Source organism: Hakea prostrata, chromosome 1 (assembly GCF_041222555.1).
Source record: "Hakea prostrata isolate BN-2017 chromosome 1, UWA_Hpros_2, whole genome shotgun sequence".
In the NCBI taxonomy this organism is placed as follows: domain Eukaryota; kingdom Viridiplantae; phylum Streptophyta; class Magnoliopsida; order Proteales; family Proteaceae; genus Hakea; species Hakea prostrata.
In genome coordinates this window covers 18,274,112-18,294,554 of record NC_142600.1, presented here as the reverse complement: position 1 = coordinate 18,294,554, position 20,443 = coordinate 18,274,112, and the positions used below count along the sequence as shown (strand labels likewise).

The following is a 20,443-nucleotide window of genomic DNA, read 5'->3' as shown; positions in this document are numbered from 1 at the left end:
CGATAAGCGCACCGTCCCGTCGTAGGGTTTCTACTTTCTACACAGTCGTCTTTCCGAAACACTGCGCCTCCGGGATCAATCGGCATCATCCGAGACGATTTCTGCCGACGATTAATCCCGAAACCAACACCGACATGCTTCAGATTGTAGAATTCAGAGTTCTTGACAGGGGTTGATCCATTTTACAGCGGTTCGAACTAAAACTAATGCATCTGAATCATTCTCCTTTTTCGTTTCTCTGTACGATGGTTTCATCTGATTTCTTATTAGATAACTTTCAGATCTGCTACTGTTCCCGATCAGGGAACCGGTGTTTCGGGTTTTTTAAATTGTACCGGAAGAGGGCTTTTACAAAGTAAGTCAAATTGCTTTCAGTCATTTTTTTTGATGAGAATAGTTTCAAATTGCAAAACTATAGATTTGACCCATAGATACTCGTCTGTAGAATGATCTGCTTCGTATTGGAGTTTTCTGTTTCATACAGTTAAGCTAGCGATTTCATGTTTATGTTAACTCTTTTAGAGTATAATAAAATCGAGCCAATTCATAGTTTCCTGTTCTCATTCGATGACTCAAGTCCATTTCTTTTTTCTTTCTGGGAAAAAAATCATACTTTTGATGATATGGGAAGCTTCAGTGCTTTAGTCCAGAATGCTCCTGTTCAGTGCGCAGCCTAAGATAGAAAATGTTTCACTGTGGACACCTTTTGAACAGAGCTGTTGAGGCCTACTCTAATGCATTGTGCATTTGTTATGTGGTGTTGAACATCTTCTATTATTGTTTCTTCAGTCATTCTAATGTCATGGAAAAGCTTCTCATTTTGACAGTCGGGAAGGCTCTGGAAGAGAAACGAATAAATTCTTTCTGATGCTAAGGGACTGGAGCCTTCTACATTTTCCCCCCTTTCTTTTATCCAGTCTGAAAGACTTAACTGGAATTTAGATACAGGGATTCCCCTCCCCTGTATGTTTTTTTCTTTTTATGCGACCAGTTATTGGTTTCTCTTATTTTTGCTGGCGTTTAACTATAAGAAATTCCAGGTATATCATAGAGAATACTAGTGCTAGATGTGAAGATGTAGATATTGTGTACAACAATAAGAAGAAGAAGCCTTGCCCGAACTGAATGGGGTCGGTTACATGGATTCTTGCCTCCCAATCAGCTCCATTTGAGGCCATACTAGATTTAGGTATGCTCAGTCAGTGTGAAATTGAGTTCGTGACTTCATTTCAGCTAGGTAGCCAACATCTGTACTACAAGCCCTATTGTAACCAATGGTGAATTCATTTTTCCAATGAAACAGATCAGTTTTTCAAAGTAATTGTGAGGACTTGAAAAGTAAATTTGCTTCCTTCTAATATTGTTGGGTACAATAAAATTATTTTAATTAGAGCATTCTAGGTATTGCCACTCAAATGTATTGTGCTACATGTTAGTTGTTTTCTTTGTAAGAAACTTCTAAAATGAGGTGAAAGTCAAAGAATCAGGTTTTGGGTGACGTAAACACCCAGCGGCAGCCTGGGGGGGGGGGCGAAAGAAGGTTCAAAGCCCCTAGTGTGGGTTGCAAGTCCAGGAGGGGTAATTTTGTCGTTTACTACCCCTGGGTTGAGTCCTTAGTGGCTGGAATAGGTCCAGCCAGTAGTTGTAGGGGTGTGTGTGTCCTTTTCTTGAGTTAGTTGGAGTCCTAGATTGGTAAGAGTTTAAGTTGCTTGGTGGTTAGGATAAGATTCCTCTTAAAGAAGTCTTATCTTTTTGAGCTATTGTTTCAGCAATTTTCTAGTTTTTTCTTCTCCAACCACTCAAGCTACAATCAGCAAACCTTCTCAGCTCACAAGTACAGTTCTTCCCCACCCCTTCCCTCTCCTGCACAACCATTCCCAGCCCCTATCCCTGCTACCATGCCAAGCCAACATCCCTTCTACCACCCACAAAGCCTCCCTTTCCCTCCTTCCCTCCCCTGGCAGCCTAATCCGAATCCCCTTAGGAAACCTTGATTCCCAGCCCCTTTGCCACCCCTTTCCCTTCCCTTAGAATCGCGGGAGGCCTTAGAATCAAGTCCTAACCTTATTTTCTGCAAATCTGTTTTCTTTCATCGACGTTAAAAGTTTTGCACTTCATCTTCAACCCTGAGGAGTTGCAGAAAATTTAAAGCTGCAGATTTTTGAATTGTTAATTTCTTTCATCAGTTCATGCTCTGATAGATAGAATAAGACAAGGCATAATTTTGCCATTACAGAACAAGTAGGACCGAGCCCTTTCCAACCCTAACCATAACCCTAACTTTTCCTAGAATTAAAATCCTCAAATCTGAATTTTGAAATCCAATAAGCATTCAGGTCTGATTTACTATACCCAGCAGGTTTAGAGATCCTAAAACCCATAGCCAAAGCATCCAGAAACCCTAGTTTTGTGCTGGTTCCTATCTGGAAGATCCTGAAACCTATCCCAAAACCCCGGGTTACATTATTGGGGTTTTCTGGATGGCCAACCCTGCAGTTCCCAGCACATTTGCCAGTTGTAATAAGATATCTGTTACAAGAGGGCACTGTACATGGCTCCCCTTAATTGTTGGAACACGTGCTATGAAGGTGTGATGCATCTTTCATAATAAATCCTTTTAGAGAAAGACTTTTAGCACTACACGTAAAGAGGGGCATCTTTCAACTTTATTATGGGCTGAGGTTCTACACTGCCTGTTGGCATAATGCCTAGATCCATCTCCCAATTGCAAGCATACAAGAAGCTTGGTTCCTCTTGACTCTTAGGTGATTGGTAGATCTTATTGATGTGAACAGGGGTCCACCCCCTGGCCGAAACCCTAGGGTGGGTCCCAAGGCCATTCCAAAGTGGTGCACCTTGGGCTGGCCGAACACTCAAAGAGGTGTATGTTGGTCAATTTCAGCCCTAATTATCTGCTGGAATTTAATTTAAGCTATTCTTAATTTTCAGAGTCTTCTTTTATTTAGAAGTTTGGATTAATAAAATTATCGAAGAATTGCAGCCAAGAAGGTGCGGCAGGGTCCTTTTGAGAGGGACCTTGCTGTTGTTTAAGGTCTCTTATTCACCGTCAAGTCAGTCCTGCAATTCCAGCCAAGTCCGCCAATCTCCCTCCTAATCCTAAACACGAGTACCAGCAACCTCCCCACCCCTTCCCCTTCAAGAGCAGCAACCCCAGCCCCTCCCACACCTCCCAAACCCATCACACAACCCCCCTGCTCCTTCCCCTGTTTGCGCAACCCCAGAAAACCACTTCCCCTTGGTGTCGCACCCTTGAAAGCACCCTCCCCCTCCCCTACGATACCCTACAATCTCTCCCCTACCCCTGTTGACTCACCTGAATCCTTCCCCCACCTCCCTTCTACCTTGCGGCATCCCCTTCCACCTTTCTCCCCCATTTGGCTTCCCTCCCAGCTCCTCTCTGACTTGCAGCAGATCTGAAACAAGAAAAGTAAAGGAAAAGAAATAAAAAGAAAGAAAAGAAAAAAAAAGAAAAGAAAGAAAGAAAGAGAAATCAAGACTGCCCAAGATCTTTTCAATAACCCATTGGTAGTCAAAACCATCTCCAACCATTTTCTAACCTAACCGCAGATTTCCCAGGGCACTTTTGGATAAGTCCAAGGAACGAAATCTCGCCGGATTTCGCTGGTTCGCCAAGCCACTTGGCGAACCAGTCGAACCGGCGAAATCGAGATTTCGCCGATATTAACCTGGCCCATTAAAATCCATCTCATAAATACTCATTGCTCACATGACTCACACGACTCACACACGTATAAAGTTTATTGGAATTTGGAAAGTGAAGTTTAAAATATTAGTAAAATAATGTAAATATCTCTGTAAAACATCAACTCATGTTTATCTTAATATTTTTTATTTTGTTTTTGTATAAATCGATGGTGTTCCATGAACCACATGTATGGTTGGAATTCACAACCTAAAAATCAAAATCTTCATCACTTTGTTTTCTTCACTTCTTCACGGAGAAGTCGTCTTCTTCACAAAGAAGTCAGTCACCGACTGCAATCAGGGTGCAGCAGTTCGAAAAACCACCTCCATAGCAACGAATCTTCTCTTAATGGATGGAAAATTTCTCCCACAAGTCGAACGCGAGACGGCAAGTGCAACTCTCTCTCTCTCTTTTTCTGTGAACTTCTTCTGTGTATAACATGAATAGATGCAGCGGCTGAGCAACGAGACACCGACGGCAGTTGAGACTTGACATGGAGAAAACAACTACAGCCCTTCAACGAGACACCGACGGCAGCGATTTTTGCTGATTCGGCGAGATTCGGCGATATCCCGCCCATGTCGTTTCGCCCCACCCTTTCAGTTCCCTGAGTACCGACATCAGCGAATTTCGGCGAAATTTCGCCGAAATTAAGTTCCATGGATAAGTCTAGGTTTTCCCCTACTTCCCCATGCCACTTGTTAAAACCCTAACCCATTTCTTATTTTGCTGTTAATCAAATCCTACAATCCATAGACCTTTTAGTTAGGTTTTACCAAACCAGGACTACCCATAAATTTTTGAAAGAACATCCAGATCATCCCGTACCTTTTCCTTAAATTCGCTAATAATTCTAGAACTGACCTTTTGATTCTTATTCTTTTGCTTTCCAATTTATCAAAGATTCTGGCGAACCCTTAATTTTAGGGAAATCATCTTAGGAACCTTAATGCTAGAATTGGGTTCTACATCATTGGGTTTCATATTTGTGGTTCTAGTAAACCCTAGTACCACCACATCATCACCATGGATGAGCCAAGAATTGCTAGACAGTTGGAGCAGATTTTGAGGACCCAACAAGACATGCTAGCTCAGTTAGCTGATCTGAATGCCAGAGTGACTGCTGTTGAACAAAACAGGAATGGAGATCCCATGTAGGCACCAACCTCCACTGCCCGTACCTAGACTTGACTCCTAGGTGTATGTGCCCCACAGAGAAGAAACTAGCAGCGCAAGGGGTTATAGAGGTGATGGAGAAGCTGACCATATCTTCACAGAAACTCTAGAGACAGAAACTGGCATACCAAAGAATCCAGGTATAATAATCCTATCTATGACCATTAATTAAGGATGGACAGCGGAGGAGACCTTAGGGAGCGCAACCTTTACTTGAAGGCTTTGCCATCATACTTTAATGGAGGACATGATCAACGAAGAGGTGTGTAGACCACCACAAGGTCAAATTGGAGATGGAGTTCAATGGATCCCTAGATCTTCAGGTTTTCTACTATTAGAGAGCTGCCCTTGATGATTATTTTGACTGGTATGACCTATCAGAAGACAAAAAGATGAGGCTAGCAAAGACCAAATTGGTAGGCGCAGCCAGAGATTGGTGGAGCACTATGGACTGAAAGCTGTACTATGTGGACAGAGAACCAACCACATGAAACCAAATGCAAAAAGAACTCACTGAAAGGTACCTTTCGGAGCACTACACGGCTAGATTGTAGGAGCAGTTCCACACCTTGAAACAAGGTACCATGTCTGTAGCTGATTATGTCTAGCAGTTTAATTCCCTGGCATCCAAGACAGGCACTAGAGTAAGCAACCTCAAGCAACCTCCAGACCATGACCTGGTTCAAACTTTGTCTGAAATGAAACATACAGTTAACACTGGGAGTCACAGAGATCCTAGACCTCAAAGACCGATTCGACAAAGCCCTTCGAGTAGAGTTCCTATTAGTGCAAAAGAAGCAGATCAGTTAGAGCTTTAGAAGAAACCCACCAACTGCCAAACCCTACACTCCAGTACACCTGTAACAACTAAGGTGCTGAATCCTATCAGAGCAGAGATCTGTGGGCACGTTTTCAGCAATAACCTTGGTGAGTGTTTCTATTGTCATGAGAGAGGACACTTTGTTTGAGAGTGTCCTAAGAGGAGAGGACTCAGTCTTAGACACCAGCCAGTCAAATTCAGATCCAAAAGAGATCTATTAGTGTCCAACACTAGACTTTGATGAGGAGTATAGTGAAGATAAGATCGATCTAGAGGCCCAGCTCAACTTGATGTCTAAGATCTTAGTGACTGTTACTGAAGAGGAAGACTGGCGTTGGAACTCTATCTTACACACAAGACTACGGGGGGAGGACTTATAGCACAGACCATCGTGGACAAACAGTAGCATTGTCAACAGTCTCTGAGAGTTTCATACAGAGAGTAGCACTCAAGCCAGAGAAGCATCCCCAACCATACAAGGTCTCTTTACTCAACTATGCCAGGATGGGTATCTCAACTAGGTGTCTACTGTCTAGTCCCAGTCACCTTACACTCCTACTCAAACGAGATGGTGCGATGTAGTACTATAAACATGGCTGACATTATCTTAGGGAGGCCATGGCTTTACGACAAGGACGTAACTATCCCTTGCCGAGAGAACAAGTCCATCTTTGAGCATAGAGGACAAAAGATCATACTACTGCACCTAAACCTTGCTGAAGATGCCAGGAGAAGGTAGGTCATGCGCACCAACCAGAGGGACCCCGCATAGAGCACGCCAGTCATGATTGCCCAGTCCAGTCTAGTTGAACTCCGAAGAGGCCAACTTTGAAGACCATCCCAACTGCATCAAGAGTCCCAACATAGATAAACCATTCATCGGGGATGAACGTCTTTGAGAGGGGGAGAATTGATGTGAACAAGGGTCCACCCCCTGGCCAAAACCTTGGAGTGGGCATCAAAGGCACTCCAAAGTGGTGCACCTAACGCTGGTCGAACCCTCAAAGAAGGGTATGTTGGTCAATTTCAGCCCTAATTATCTGCTGGAATTTAATTTCAGAATTTGTTCTTAATTTTCAGTCTTGTTTTGTCTAGATGTGTGGATTAATAAACTATTGAAGAATTGCAGCCAAGAAGGTGTGGCGGGGTCCTTTTTAGAGGGACCTTGCGGTTGTCCAACTCTCTTATTCACTGTCAAGTCTGTCCTGGGATTCCAGCCAAGTCCGCCAATCTTCCTCCTAATTCTGCAGACAAGTAAGTACCAGCAACCTCCCTACCCCTTCTCCTTCAATTGCAGCAGCCCCAGCCCCCTCCACCTCCCTAACCGGTCGCACAACCCCCAGCCCCTCCTCCCCTCGTCCCGTCTGCGCAACCCAGGAAACCCCTTCACCTTGCTGTCACACCCTTGACTGCACCCTCCCCAACCCCTACGATACCCTAGAATCCCTCCCCTACCCCCTGGGATGCACCTGAACCCTTCGCCACCTCCCTTCGACCTGCCAGCATCCCCTTCCCCCTCTCTCCCCTGTTGGGCTACCCCCTCAACCCCTCTCTGACTTGCGGTAGATCTAAAACAAGAAAAGAGAAGGAAAAGAAAGAAAGAAAGAAAGAAGAAAAGAGAAAAAGAAAGAAAAAAAAAAAAGCAAAATCAAGACTGCCCAAGATCTTCTAAACAACCTCTCCTTCCTCTAGAGATTCAGGGACCATAGTGAGTCAAAACCATCTCCAACCATTTTCTAACCTAACTGCAGACTTCCCAGGGCACTTTTGGATAAGTCTAGGTTTTCTGTACTCCCCCATGCCACGTGTTAAAACCTAAACCCAATCATATTTTCCTGTTAACAAAATCGTAAAATCCATAGACCTTTTAGTTAGCCTTTACCAAACCAGGACCACCCTTAAATCTTTGAAAAACCTCCAAATCATCCCATACCCTTTCCTTAAATTCCCCAGTAATTCTAGAACCACCCATTTGATTCTTTTTTTTGCTTTCAAATTTATTAAATATTCCGGAGCCCTTAATTTTAGGGAAATCATCCTAGTAATCCTAACCCTAAAATTGGGTTCACATCACTTAGACTGTATGTTCTGCAACTTCGTAATTGCCTTTTATGGAACACAATGGTAATTTTATACTATGATCCAAGATCTAATGAGGCATTCTTAAGAAGTCATTTGGGGGGGGGGGGTGGAGCAATTTATTGCCAACTGGGCCATAGAGTTGAGCAACAGAAAAGGCCAGAAACTATCAGTAAATCCTTCCAGCTGTGGAACAAATTATATAGCATGTGAAGCAGAGTTGTTACAGCATCTTGGTGATGGACGGTGGTGGAGGGGTTAAGGCAACATCAGCAAGTCATGTAGGTCTTGCCAAGTAACCAATGCATCCTTTCAGCCAGACACCTAGAGGCCTGAGGACTGGCCGTGATAACTATGATATGAAGGTAGCTTCTTCTGGCTTATGTGTAGCTTCTAAAGCAAAGGAGTTTGTTCTACTGGGACTTCAATGTATCAAGGGTTTCAGATTTTGACATATGGGCTGACCAGGATTTTCTTTTATTGTTATTTTTGAAGAGCTTATTTTGTGTGTGCATGTGTAGTGTAGCAGTTCCTTTCTCTTTATCCTTTAATTTGAGATCTTGAACCCTGCTCAGTCTTTACAGATATGGAAGTCTCCCCCCCCCCCGGCCACCGGCCCCATAGCAAGCAATGGTGCCTTCTGCTTGTTATCTTCTATGAGGTGGGCTTAGACGTTTACGTTTGTCATTTTTTGCCTGTATTGTCTCTCTCTTGACCCCCTTCCCCCTCTTGCTAGGTCTCTTATTCATGGACATGCATGGGCAATTGCATACTTTCTTCATCCTTTTCGTTTTAGCTTCACATGTGCTAGCACTTCCAGTTACCTTTTGATATGAATTTATTGGTTCATTTTTCTTTTTTATCGTCCCCTTTCTTTTGCAGGTATTTCTGCCTTTTGGTTATTGCTCACTCTGATAGTGTGTGCATGTTTGGCTTACTGTTAGTGTCAGCCATGAAATGTCTGTGGTTGCTATTTCTTTTGATGATTCAAATGGACACTTTTTTAAAATAATAATTCCATTTCATTAGGGGGGTAATGGTTGATTCTAAATCTTACATCTACTTATTGTGACTGTTGGAATTGCAATTCATTGGAGAGTTTGATAGGTTTAAAATATTTTCTAGACATGAAATCAAGTATGCAATTTCCAGCTTGGTAGTTTGATGCAATCTTAACATGTTCTTAATATTCATGGTTTGAATCTTATATATTCTGTTTCTATTGTATCAGCGCTGCAGATATTTTAATTAAAATTGGGTACAAGGATTGGGCAAGTTTACGTAATTAGATGCCACGTGCCAAAGACATAGGATGGCAACATGGGACCATGGTTGGGGGACATAGGCATCATGTCCAATGTAATTATTGCCATAGGAGCATGATTGGAGGTGTTACTCGCTTCAAAAAACACTTGGCAAATAGAAGGGGTGAAATTAGGGGTTGCGAGGCTGTGCCAAAAGAAGTAAGAGATCTCATTAGAAAGCACTTAGGTGCAGGGGTAATGCAAACATCACAAAAGAAGCAAAAGAAGATGGGTACTGATATTTTGAATGCACTATCTTCTGAAGACAAAGATACAGTGTCGAATGAGTCTGATCGAGAGATGGCTGCAGCTAGACTGGAGAGTTTGCGTTCCTTGCAAGAAGCAGAAGAAGCAAGCCAGTCAATGAAAAATGGTCTACTATCTTCTTCTCTTCTTATAATTATTTAATATCCTCTTTGTGTCAATGACTTTTTGTCCTTGCATATGTAATATTAAATTCTTATTGTTGGTTTCTTTCATCTGAACCTCCCAAGACCCTGCTAAAGACAGACGCTTGTGCACTGGATACAACTTTTCTTTTGTTGGTTTTTTACCTAGTACAATTTGGGGCACAATAACAATGCAAAAGATTAATGCTATCTATTATGCATGAGATTTTATATTTTCCTTCTACAATTTTGTTCTACTTATTTTTTTGATTTCTATATTCTAACCTCTACTTTGAAAGCTAATAATTTTCATCTCCACTATTAACACTACAGACTTGGGTTGCTTGGCATTTAGTATTTTTCCCTTCTACAACTTTGTTCTACTTATTTTTTTGATTCTGTATTCTAACCTCTACTTTGAAAGCTAGTAATTTTAAATTCCACTATTAACACTACAGACTTGTGTTGCTTGGTGCCAGCTGTTCTTTCAAGTTCTTGACTCAGTTGGATTTTTTGAACTTCTATAATTGGCCTAAGTGGTTAAATAGCACTGTGGATATCCTTATTACTAGCATCTCTTCTCTGATACAAACTTGCTTCAGACAGATTTATATGCCTCTAGGATGTTGGAAGGTGCTATCTATAACAACTCAAAAAAGAATAACCAATTAAAAGGTTTGAATGAACCTTCTGGATGGTTTCAAGTAACCAAGCCTTGCTTCTATTTTGGCAATGATTCAGAAGCATCTTAAAACATTTATGCAGGGTCTGACAGTACAATATTTCAATTTGATCTTACTAATATATAACCAACACATTTTGGAAAATGTGTATAATTTTACTCCAAAAAAGTCATGAATACAATCAGCCCAAGAAATTGAACATTTCTGGTGGTGCATTATGAGAAATGCTTAATTTTCAGGGAGGCCGATGAAGAACTGAAGCAGATTTCATCCTTTGAGCCAGCCCTTTCCATACTGTGCTGCAAGAAATCTCAGGTCATTCATAGATTTTGATCTGTAAACACCAATTTCCCCCCCCCCCCCCAATCTTTGGTTGGGAGGTCCTTATCGGTGAACGTGATGGCTTTTACTGCATACGACACACCGACCACCTTAGCTAGTTAAGCTGGTTCAATTTCAAATGGTATGCGAACCTTAGCCAAAGCTTTTACAACTGCATCTCTCTGGCTTACAATAACCACCACTTTGATGAGTCATTTACAAGGTCTATGTTCATAATCGAGAAGGGGTGGGGTGTTATCTATTATATTGGCTAGATATGGTAATTCACATCCATAATAGATGGTTATTTATCATATCTTGGTTTATTATCTCTCTCTTTCTCTCTCTCCCCCTCAGGTTCTTTAACCTTTTTCAGCTCATAAAAAAATTGTGCTGTGGTAAATGCCCTCCAAAAGGAGGTTTTTTTTTTGTGTGTGTGTGTGTGTGTGTGTGTTGGGGGGGGGTTGTTAAAAAATAAAACCACCAGTCAAGACACTAGATTAACATTTTTTTACAGTAGAAGCTGGACTGCTGTTGGGAGAACTGGTGGTATTAAGGAATTTTATGAAGAGCCATGACCTATACTTAGATCACGAGCATCTTTTCCAGGCTTAGTTCATAGATCTTTGGATGGAAGTATCATAATGTGGTACTTATGACTGACTAAAAATTATTGTTTGATTCATCATATGAAATCTCTACATCCAAATTAGTTGATGAGTGTTTTATCAACTTAAACATGTTCTAGTGTTTCAAATCATTAAGTATTTTACTTAATTTTACTGCTGTAAGAGGAAGTTTCTCTAATTTGGCTGATTTTTCATCATTTTCCTTGTGAAGCTGTGCCAATCCAATCAGAACATCAACAGCTTGTGGTTGGGTCGCGGGAGTTCTTTGATGCATTCTCAAGTGTACCAGTCAAGGAAGAGCAAGTGTGTAACAATAGTCTTTTGTATTCTCTGACTTGGTTTGGATGTGTGTGAAATAACATGTAATTTCTTTTATGTCTTCTTGTTAAGTAGAAGTCAAATCTTTACTCACTTTTGTGTTCCTAATGTTTCTTTTTCACTTTGAATTCTTGGAAGGGACTGGCACCTCCTAGGGCCACTGATCTTGGGTGGGCCCATGGAGTGATGGTGAATGGGGACCGACAAAAGATCAAGTGCAGATATTGTCATAAAATGATCCTTGGGGGTGGAATTTCCAGGTTGAAGCAACATTTAGCAGGGGAGAGGGGTAACATAGCCCCATGTGAAAAAGTCCCTGATGAAGTTAAAGCACAAATGCAACAGCATTTAGGTTTTAAAGTTTTGGAAAGGCTAAAGAAGCAGAAAGAATTGGAAACTATCAAAAACCCTTTGGCATCCGGCGTACAGGGTAACGAAGAAGGAAATAGTGATGATGTGCAAAAGAGTCCAAGCATGTTTTGTACACTGGGAAGCAGTGGAATAAGAAAAGGAAAAGAAGGCGATGAAGAGACCTCTGGGAGAAGAAAGAGACAGAGGAAGCAAGTTATTCCGGTTGTTACTGGAATATCTCAACTTCCGGTACACCAAAACTTTGCTTCACAAGAAAGTATAGACCAAGCAGACATGGCTGTTGCAAATTTCATGTATGATGTTGGTTTACCATTTAGTGCAGTAAACTCTGTATATTTCCAACAGATGGCTGATGCCATTGCTGCTGTAGGTCCTGGATATAGAATGCCTTCTTATCATTCTTTGAGGGGCAACTTGCTAAACAAAAGCATCCAAGATGTAGGTGAACTATGCCAACAACTTAAAAAGTCTTGGGAGGTCACTGGGTGTACAGTCATGGCTGACAGGTGGCTGGATAAAACTGGTCATATGATTATAAACTTTTTTGTTTATTGTCCCAAGGGTATGATGTTTCTTAGATCTATTGATGCATCTGATGCCGCAAATTCTTCTGAGGAGCTTTTTAATATCTTTGTTGGTATTGTTGAAGAGGTTGGCGTGAAGAATATTGTGCAATTTGTGACAGATACTACACCTGACTTCAAAGCTGCAGGCAAAATGTTGATGAACAAATACAAAACCTTTTTCTGGAGTGCCAGTGCAGCACATTGTATTGATTTAATGCTGGAAGAATTGGGAAAAATGGAAGAGGTGAAAGAGGTATTGCTGAAGGCCAAAAGAGTAAGTCAGTTTATATATAATCATGCATGGGTCTTAAATTTGATGAGGAAGAAAACAGGTGGAAAAGATATTGTTAAACCAGCCAGTACAAGATTTGCAACCAACTTCTCTGCTCTGCAAAGCATGGCATCTTTGAAAGATCATCTTCATCAGATGTTTACTGGTAGTACTTGGATGCAGTCCGCTCTTTCTAAACAAAGAACATGGCTGGAGGTCACAGAAATTGTTGTGGATCCTGGATTCTGGTCAGTTTGTGCCAAAATTTTAAAGGTCACAAAACCCCTTTTGACTGTCATAAACTTAGCTGATAGTGAAGAGAGGCCTTCTATGGGTTATATATATGATGCAATGGGAAAGGCGAAGAAAAGCATTATCGTGGCTTTCAACAACAAGGAATCTGATTATTTCCCATACTTGAAGGTTATTGATCTTGTTTGGGAAGAGGAACTGCATAGTCCCCTCCATGCTGCTGCATGCTATCTAAACCCATCTGTATTTTATAATCCTAGCTTCTGCACTAACAAAGTGATACAAAAGGGCTTACTTGATTGCATTGAGACCCTAGAGCCTAACCTGACAGCTCAAGATATGATTATGAGACAAAGAACATTTTATGAGGATGCTGTTGGGGATTTTAGCCGACCTGTGGCAATTAGGGGTCGAGAATCATTATCCCCTGGTGAGAGCTTACTTTATCTGGTTTTTCCTGGTTGACATATGTAGATTTGATTCAATAATCAATCTGTGATTTTCTTTTTCCACAGCTACGTGGTGGTCCCTGTATGCAGCAGACTGTCCAGATCTTCAACGCTTTGCTGTAAGGATCTTAAGTCAAACATGTAGTGGAACCAGTGGTGGGACAAAGTGGAGAACATTTGAGCATATGCATTCAAAGAAAAAGAACCGGCTAGAGCAGGAGAGGTTGAATGACCTTGTCTTTGTTCATTATAACCTTCACCTTCAGGAGAGGTAATTTCTTTTTTTATCCAAATTGTAGTTTTCAGTAGGAATGCTCGCTGGGGGCAATAGATGTGAAAAGGACGTAATCTGTGCCTCTTACATTTACACAGCCTTGTTTTTTACCAACCTTTAATGGCTGATGCCAAGGACCCTTGAAACACGACCTTAAAATGATCCCAATTATTCAATCATCTTGAGATGGTTCGCCATGTCGCTTTTGGACCTAGCTCAGTGACCTAATTCAGTGCTTAGATTGAACTCCCAGGAGCTGCTAAAGAATCTCATTAGTGATCCGAGCTTTCTCTGGTCGTGGATATTCCTAACTGGTGTGCTCTGTGAGGGGACTGAGACATGGATTCCACCCTTAGCGTTTCTCTTCTCTTTGGAGTATTTACAAAAGATTCCAACTGAGGCCTGAAATATATATATATATATCTTCTTTTTTTTTCGTTATATTGTGTTCTCTTAGGAGTATTTACAGAAGATTCAAACTGAGGCCTGAAATATTTCCTTTTCTTTTTGGGGTTATATTGTCAGGCAATTGGCACAAAGTAAAGCTAGCATCACATGTGCTTATGATCCATTATGCCTGGAGGCAATGGACGGTGATGCCGGAGAATGGGTTGAGGATCCTGGAGCCCTTGAGGGAGAGGAGCTCAGTTGGATGGATGTAGCAGTACCCAGTGAGGTACTTCTGAGTTCGAAGGCCAGGGATGATATAGATAATAATGATAGTGTAGATGATGGAGACAGCGATGACTTTAAAAGTCATGATGGAAGTGATGACCTGTGAGATGTTTATAACTTTTGTTTGCGTACCAAATTGGTGCAACATGAAAAATGTCATTGAAGCCATTCTGTTGTAAGCTTGATTTTGTTGGTGGTGAGTTTTCTTTAAATTGCCAGTCTCAGTCTTGTATTATAAGAATTATGTTGGAAACTGGATAGCAGATGTACAGAACCCCCAACCCCCTAACCCAAAGAAGCCATCTGGGGAACTTCGCTCTCTATTCTTTTTTTTTTGGGGGTGGGGGTGGGGCATAAAACTCATCCGAGTCTGCAAGTTGCTTGAAAGGCATCAATTTGTAGCTTGTTTAAACAATGCTATACAGGTAGGAGGGAGTGGAGGGCGTTTTTTTAATAATAAGCATAATGCTTATTTACCCATGTTGAGTTATTACTTTCTACGAGATGTTTGCATGAATAATTTCATGATTAAAGCTAGCTAACAGGCTGAGTTTGGAGATTATACTAGACTTCAAACTTAAAGAGGCAATTCAAATTTATAAATGAGCCATACGAGTACTGGAATTCTGAACGTTCTACCTTTACCCAGTGGCTGGATGGTAACATGTCACTATTTAGACGCGCAGTAAGGTGAAGATAGGAGAGCAGATCATATTCAATAATCCAGCATACTAACAGTTGAAACAAAAATGTATTCAGGGAGATGCATGAAAGATACCCCAGCCATTAAAATTAACTAGTCGGGTTGTATCTCAATATCTTACATTTGTTCCTGAGTAACCTGAGATCAGAGATGGCACCTTAATTTCTGGTGAACCTGTTCTCCCTAACAGTGGTTGTCACCTGTAACTGAAGTATCTTCTGGCGAGTGCTTGGGAAGTTCCTTTTTCGGTGATTTATCTTCTTATTTTTCCCTGGAAGGAGAAGTAGGGTTTGTTGGCACGACATTAGGTGGAAAACGAAAGGAATGAACGAAGTAGCTAGAAAAGAAAAGAAAAATAAAACGTTTTGGTTGTCAATGGAAAATAAAAATTTTATTTATGCTACATGAAGACAAAATCCTGGTGTCCAATACAAGGATGCACATCTTCAACTTCATCTTGTTTTACTTTCTATAGCTGTTGATTACGTCCTGTGAAAACCATGGATGACACCTATCAGAGACCAAGATTTCTTCATGCTAGATTCGTTAAGAGCACATCGAATAAGGTAATAAACTTATGGTAATTAACCTGTAAGTGACTTATCATCACAACATTATTCAAATAGACATTCTTGCGACACTTCATTCTTCTGGGCATGACACGATTTGTGCACAACAGAAAGAACTTATTAAAACGGCAGTATTATTTGGACTATTTTTTTTGGTTCTTCCCAAGAACATTGAATTGCTTGCAACTCCTCTTAAAGACATCTGACATTTTGGATACTAACAATACTGACAAAGAGCCAAGTTTCAAAGGAAGCATACCCGTCTTCAAATTTTATTCAAGGTGAGCAGTGCCACCTGCTAACTGAATATAGAGGGGAGGGGATGGAAAAATACAAAGCCACCATCCGCTTAAGCATTGAGTTATAGTAAGAGCGAAAGTATGGACCATACAGACCGATAGGAGCAACTAATAGTCCAAGTCAAAATAAACAGTAAGAAGTTTCATCTGTTCCAATCCTGCAGGAAACAAAGTAAAGCCTTTCATCTTATGGTACCAATGTACCATTACCTTCAGATTTATTTCTGAAGAAGTCTTGGACAAAAGCACAAATCATTTTATCAACACATGAAGTTACATTGTACAAACCGCATGAGGAAAATTACACAAGGCATTGTGAAAGAACCCAGGCAACAACTCTATGATACATGGGATGCCCACGCGGGATATGTACTATATATCTAACCACTCATATATCAAGACCCCCCATATGTGGGAGAAAGGAACAAAAATAGGGGTTTTTTGTTTGTTTTTGTTGTTTGGGGGGTTTTTTTTTGGGGAGGGGGGGGGGTGTGTAGAGAAAAATTGTTGAACAAAAGAATAACCAGAAATGACTAACGAGACAAATATACCGTGTGATCACCACTACAACTGGAAATCACGGACTTAAGTAACTTCTACCTGTCTTTGGCTCAATGTACAAGGGGCTCTTGGGGATCCATGACATTTGTTTCGGAACCTCCCTTTATGGCAGCGATCAACCACTTCCTGCAACCTTGGCATTAACTCTGCCCCGAAGTAGACTTCCACCTTGGGAATTCCTCCTATGCTTGAGGATACTGAGGTTACAGTGGAGACCCTAATCGCATTTTCATGGCTTCATGTTTCAAATTTTAGTTCGACTCATCATGCTTCATGTGAGACAACCATCTCAGTCACAGCTTGAGGCACTAACTTCAGGCTGTGTAGGCCATTGAAAGAATATCAAAATTTGAAGGAGATTCTAAATCCAGGCAAGAGAACCACGATCATTTGCAACTTGAGGGCGACCCCTAGTTGGCGTTGCAGGTCTGTTAGCATTAAGCTCCTAATTTCATAAATACAAATGAATCAGATCAATCTTCCACAGTGGCATGTTATAAAGAAACCCATTGAGAGCACAAACTATATAACTACACAAATAGAGATCATATATTTGAACCTGCATCCAAGTGTCTTCAATATGTCGTTCCGGTGATGTTTCTGGTGATGAAACTGCCGGTGGCAATGGATGAATAAGTTTGGGAACTACCACAAGATCTCTTCCTAAAACTAAGATTGCCCCAGCATTGTTCGCAGTACCTATGATAAATAAAGAAGATTAGAAAGATGAATCAGCAGAATTCCACATGGTAACAAAGGCAGTAACAACTTACCGCAGTAATTGGTGGCAGAGAAAAGAGTAATTAGATGCCCCTGTGCAAAACGCTCAAACCCATCCATCACACACTCGTGAGCACGTACAATCAACTGGAGCTCATTGTTGTTGCAGAATTCCATCACACGATCAGGCTGCAACATAAAATTCTTTCAAGGGGGGAAAAAGCAACTGCCTTCCAAAAGATTGTAAACAAATTACCACAGAGAAAAGTCAATTAAGGAACTCTCCAGAATGGAATGAGAGGATTGGATTTCTAGGGCCAACCCAAATAGCTCAGATACTGTTCACTAAATTAAGATGAAGGCAAAAATTGGACAAGTACATCTCAGTTGGTAATCGAGTCGATGCAAGATTAGCACCTTCTGTGTGTTCAAGGGGTAAAGTACTGTATTGGGTACCAGCTTGGAATAGTGATTATTAAATACATAACATAGTCCTGATTTAAGGAGGTATCGAGTGAAGTTCCATTGAGGGGAAACCTGCGGCATCAAAGCAAGCTCTCTCCTCTTGAATTGTTGATTGGTTCTTAATCTCAAAAAACAGCAGCAGCAGCTTACAGACCTTTTCTTCTTCAAGATCCGCAAGTACCCTTCCTCAACCACAAACCTAAAGACTCCCAAGTTCCCCCTGACCCTGTGGCAGATTTCTAGAGAATTTCAAACCAGAAAACTATAAGACCTGATGCTGCCCCTTCGGCTCCCACACCACCTGGTGCCTTCTTCCTCTCCAGTTCTACTGGTAAGTCCTCCCCGTCCTCTGTCTAACCTTGATATTCCAATTGCTCTTTGCAAAGGCACTCAAAGTTGTGTTTAGTATCCAGATTCTAATTTTGTTTCTTATGTTAACTTGTCCACATTTCATGCTTGTTTATCTACCATTGAGAGATGCCTTCTTCCTAAGACTGTCGCAGAAGCCTTGTCGAGTACAGAATGGATAGCTACTAAAATGGTAGAATTGTCTTTTGCACTACAATTGTACCTGGGATCTTGTCCCTTTGCCTCCTGAGAATAAAGCCATTCGATGTAGATGGGTGTTTGCTGGTAAGGTGTACCTGATGGTAGTCCTACTAGTTTGAAGGCTATACTTGTGGTGAAGCAGTATGTGCAAGTTTATGGTGAGGATTACTTGGAAACGTTTTTCCCTGTCGCTGAATGACCTCTGTTAGGATCTTGACTTCGTCGGCTGCTACTTTCATTGGCCCCTGTATCAGCTTAATGTGAAAATGATTTCCAAGATGGTGATCTCCATGAGGAAGTTTATACAGAGCAACCTCCTAGGTTTGTTGCTCAAACAGAGAGTGGTCTAGTTTGTCATCTTAAGAAGTTTTTGTACGGCTCAAAGCAATCGCCTTGGGCATGGTTTGGGTGGGTCACCTCTATTGTGCTTAATTTTCATTGTGATAGTGACCATTCAGTATTCTGCTGTCCTAGTCATAGAAGTTTTCTCCCTATTGTCTATGTTGATGACATTATTATTACCAAAGATGATATCATAAAGATTAATAAATGGGTAAATATCACTTACCTCCCCTCTTAGCTGAACAAATAGCACTTAGACCCCCTCTTAGTTGGATAATGTCACTTACCTCCCCTCTTACCTAGCAAATATATCAAACACCTCCCCTCTGTTAACTTTCTCGGTTAAATTTAACTTTTACTGTTAAATATTTTTTTTAAACCCCAAACTACCCTTAGCTGAAAACATTTTTTTAGTTTAAACCCTAAATTACCATAATCACCCTAGCAGTTAAAACTAAATTACCTTCAATAAAAATAATTGTTAAAAACCAAAATATCATAGTTAAAACCCAAATTATCTTAAATTATTAAAACCCCAACGTACCTTCTTTTTTTTTATCAAACAACTAAAAAAGCACATACTATTTGATATCAAAATGCAATTTAAATTGAGACAACTTGACCCAAAACACCTTCAATTAACTTCGATTCTTTAATTTAAATGTAAAAAAAATAATAATAATAAAAAAAAGAGAGAGAGAGAGAGAATCGACGCTTCATCTTCTCAATTTAAATTGCATTTTGATATCAAGTAGTACGCCTTTTTTTTCGTTGTTTGATAAAATTAAAAATTAAAAAAAAGGGTACGTTGCGGTTTTAATAATTAAAAATAATTTGGGTTTTAACTATGGTATTTTGGTTTTTAACAATTATTTTTATTGAAGGTAATTTAGTTTTAACAACTAGGGTGATTTTAGGTAATTTAGGATTTAAACTAAAAAAATATTTTCAGCCAAGGGTAGTTTGGAGTTTTAGAAAAATATTTAGCGATAAAAGTTAAATTTAACCAAGAAAGTTAACAAAGGGGAGGTGTTTGATATATTTGCTAGGTAAGAGGGGAGGTAAGTGATATTATCCAACTAAAAGGGGGTAAGTGCTATTTGTTCAGCTAAAAGGGAAAGTAAGTGATATTTACCCTTAATAAATTGAAGCTATATTGTTACAACAATTCCAAACTAAAGACTTAGGAGTACGGAAATGCTTTTTGGGTAGAGAAGTTGCTCAATCTAAGAAAGGGATTTTTTTTTTGTCATAATGGATGTATGGGATTAATTTGTTGACAGAGACTAGAATGCTTGGTTCTAAACCTTCAAACACTCCTATGGATCCAAATATGAAACTTGTGCCAAAAGATGGTGATCCTAAGAGATATCAAAGGCTTATTAGAAAACTAAATTATCTCATTGTGCCTTGACCTAACATTGCCTTTCCAGTCACTGTCATCAGTTTCTGCCTGCCCTTGGACATCACATTTGGACGCAATTTTAAGGATATTGAGGTATCTTAAGAACACAGGTTTGAGGTCTCGGACTCAACAGCTATCTCAGTCCCTAAAAAAAATCAAGATTTGGGAACTATTCCCCAATTAACTCGACCAAACTCAATTTCCCATCTCAGTGGGTATTAGGGCTCTTTTTGGGTGGAATTTGGTATTTAGCTTATTTTAGGACTTCAAAACACCGTGGTGGCCTTAAATTTGAGAAAAAGCATGTGTATATATGAATTCCAACTTGACCTTAACTTTGAAACCAATACGTTGAAGGAGTGAACCTGTAGACTTATAAAACATAAAATACACAACCACTACTTGATATAAATGATAACATAAAGGTTTAAAGTCAAATAATACATCAAACATGTTTAATTGTTCAGAATTTCACATTATAGCATTAGTGACTTACAGGTTATATTGCAAGAGTGCAAGAGTATC

General features: G+C 40.4%; 2 protein-coding genes across 3 annotated transcripts in view; one reads left to right on the top strand and one right to left on the bottom strand.

Moving 5' to 3' along the window:
* Position 1: 1 nt before the first annotated feature.
* Positions 2–14,554, top strand: LOC149028027 (uncharacterized). Of its 2 annotated transcripts, none has more exons than XM_089168021.1 (7): positions 2–190; positions 282–355; positions 9,034–9,479; positions 11,340–11,431; positions 11,585–13,337; positions 13,423–13,627; positions 14,156–14,554. In XM_089168021.1, exons 3-7 carry the CDS (start codon positions 9,092–9,094, stop codon positions 14,409–14,411), a joined length of 2,694 nt encoding a protein of 897 aa, XP_089024147.1. In that variant the 5' UTR covers positions 2–190; positions 282–355; positions 9,034–9,091; the 3' UTR covers positions 14,412–14,554. The 2 variants fall into 2 exon arrangements, with proteins under 2 accessions (XP_089024147.1, XP_089024156.1); XM_089168030.1 differs by having other exon boundaries at positions 271–355.
* Positions 14,555–15,158: 604 nt separating this feature from the next.
* Positions 15,159–20,443, bottom strand: part of LOC149028026 (serine/threonine-protein phosphatase BSL3-like) — a 39,133-nt gene continuing 33,848 nt past the window's right edge. Inside the window, exons 20-22 of the mRNA XM_089168012.1 lie at positions 17,211–17,346; positions 16,997–17,136; positions 15,159–16,882 (exon numbers count right to left, since the gene is read on the bottom strand). Coding sequence (XP_089024138.1) covers positions 16,799–16,882; positions 16,997–17,136; positions 17,211–17,346 — 360 coding nt within the window. The 3' untranslated portion in view covers positions 15,159–16,798. The remainder of the gene's footprint in view (positions 16,883–16,996; positions 17,137–17,210; positions 17,347–20,443) is intronic.

Coding starts and splice junctions, on each gene's coding strand:
- LOC149028027 (XM_089168021.1), top strand. CDS start 9,092: ATGCCACGTGCCAAAGACATAGGATGGCAACATGGGACCATGGTTGGG. Junction 11,432..11,584: donor TACCAGTCAAGGAAGAGCAA/GTGTGTAACAAT, acceptor AATTCTTGGAAG/GGACTGGCACCTCCTAGGGC. Junction 13,338..13,422: donor TCGAGAATCATTATCCCCTG/GTGAGAGCTTAC, acceptor CTTTTTCCACAG/CTACGTGGTGGTCCCTGTAT.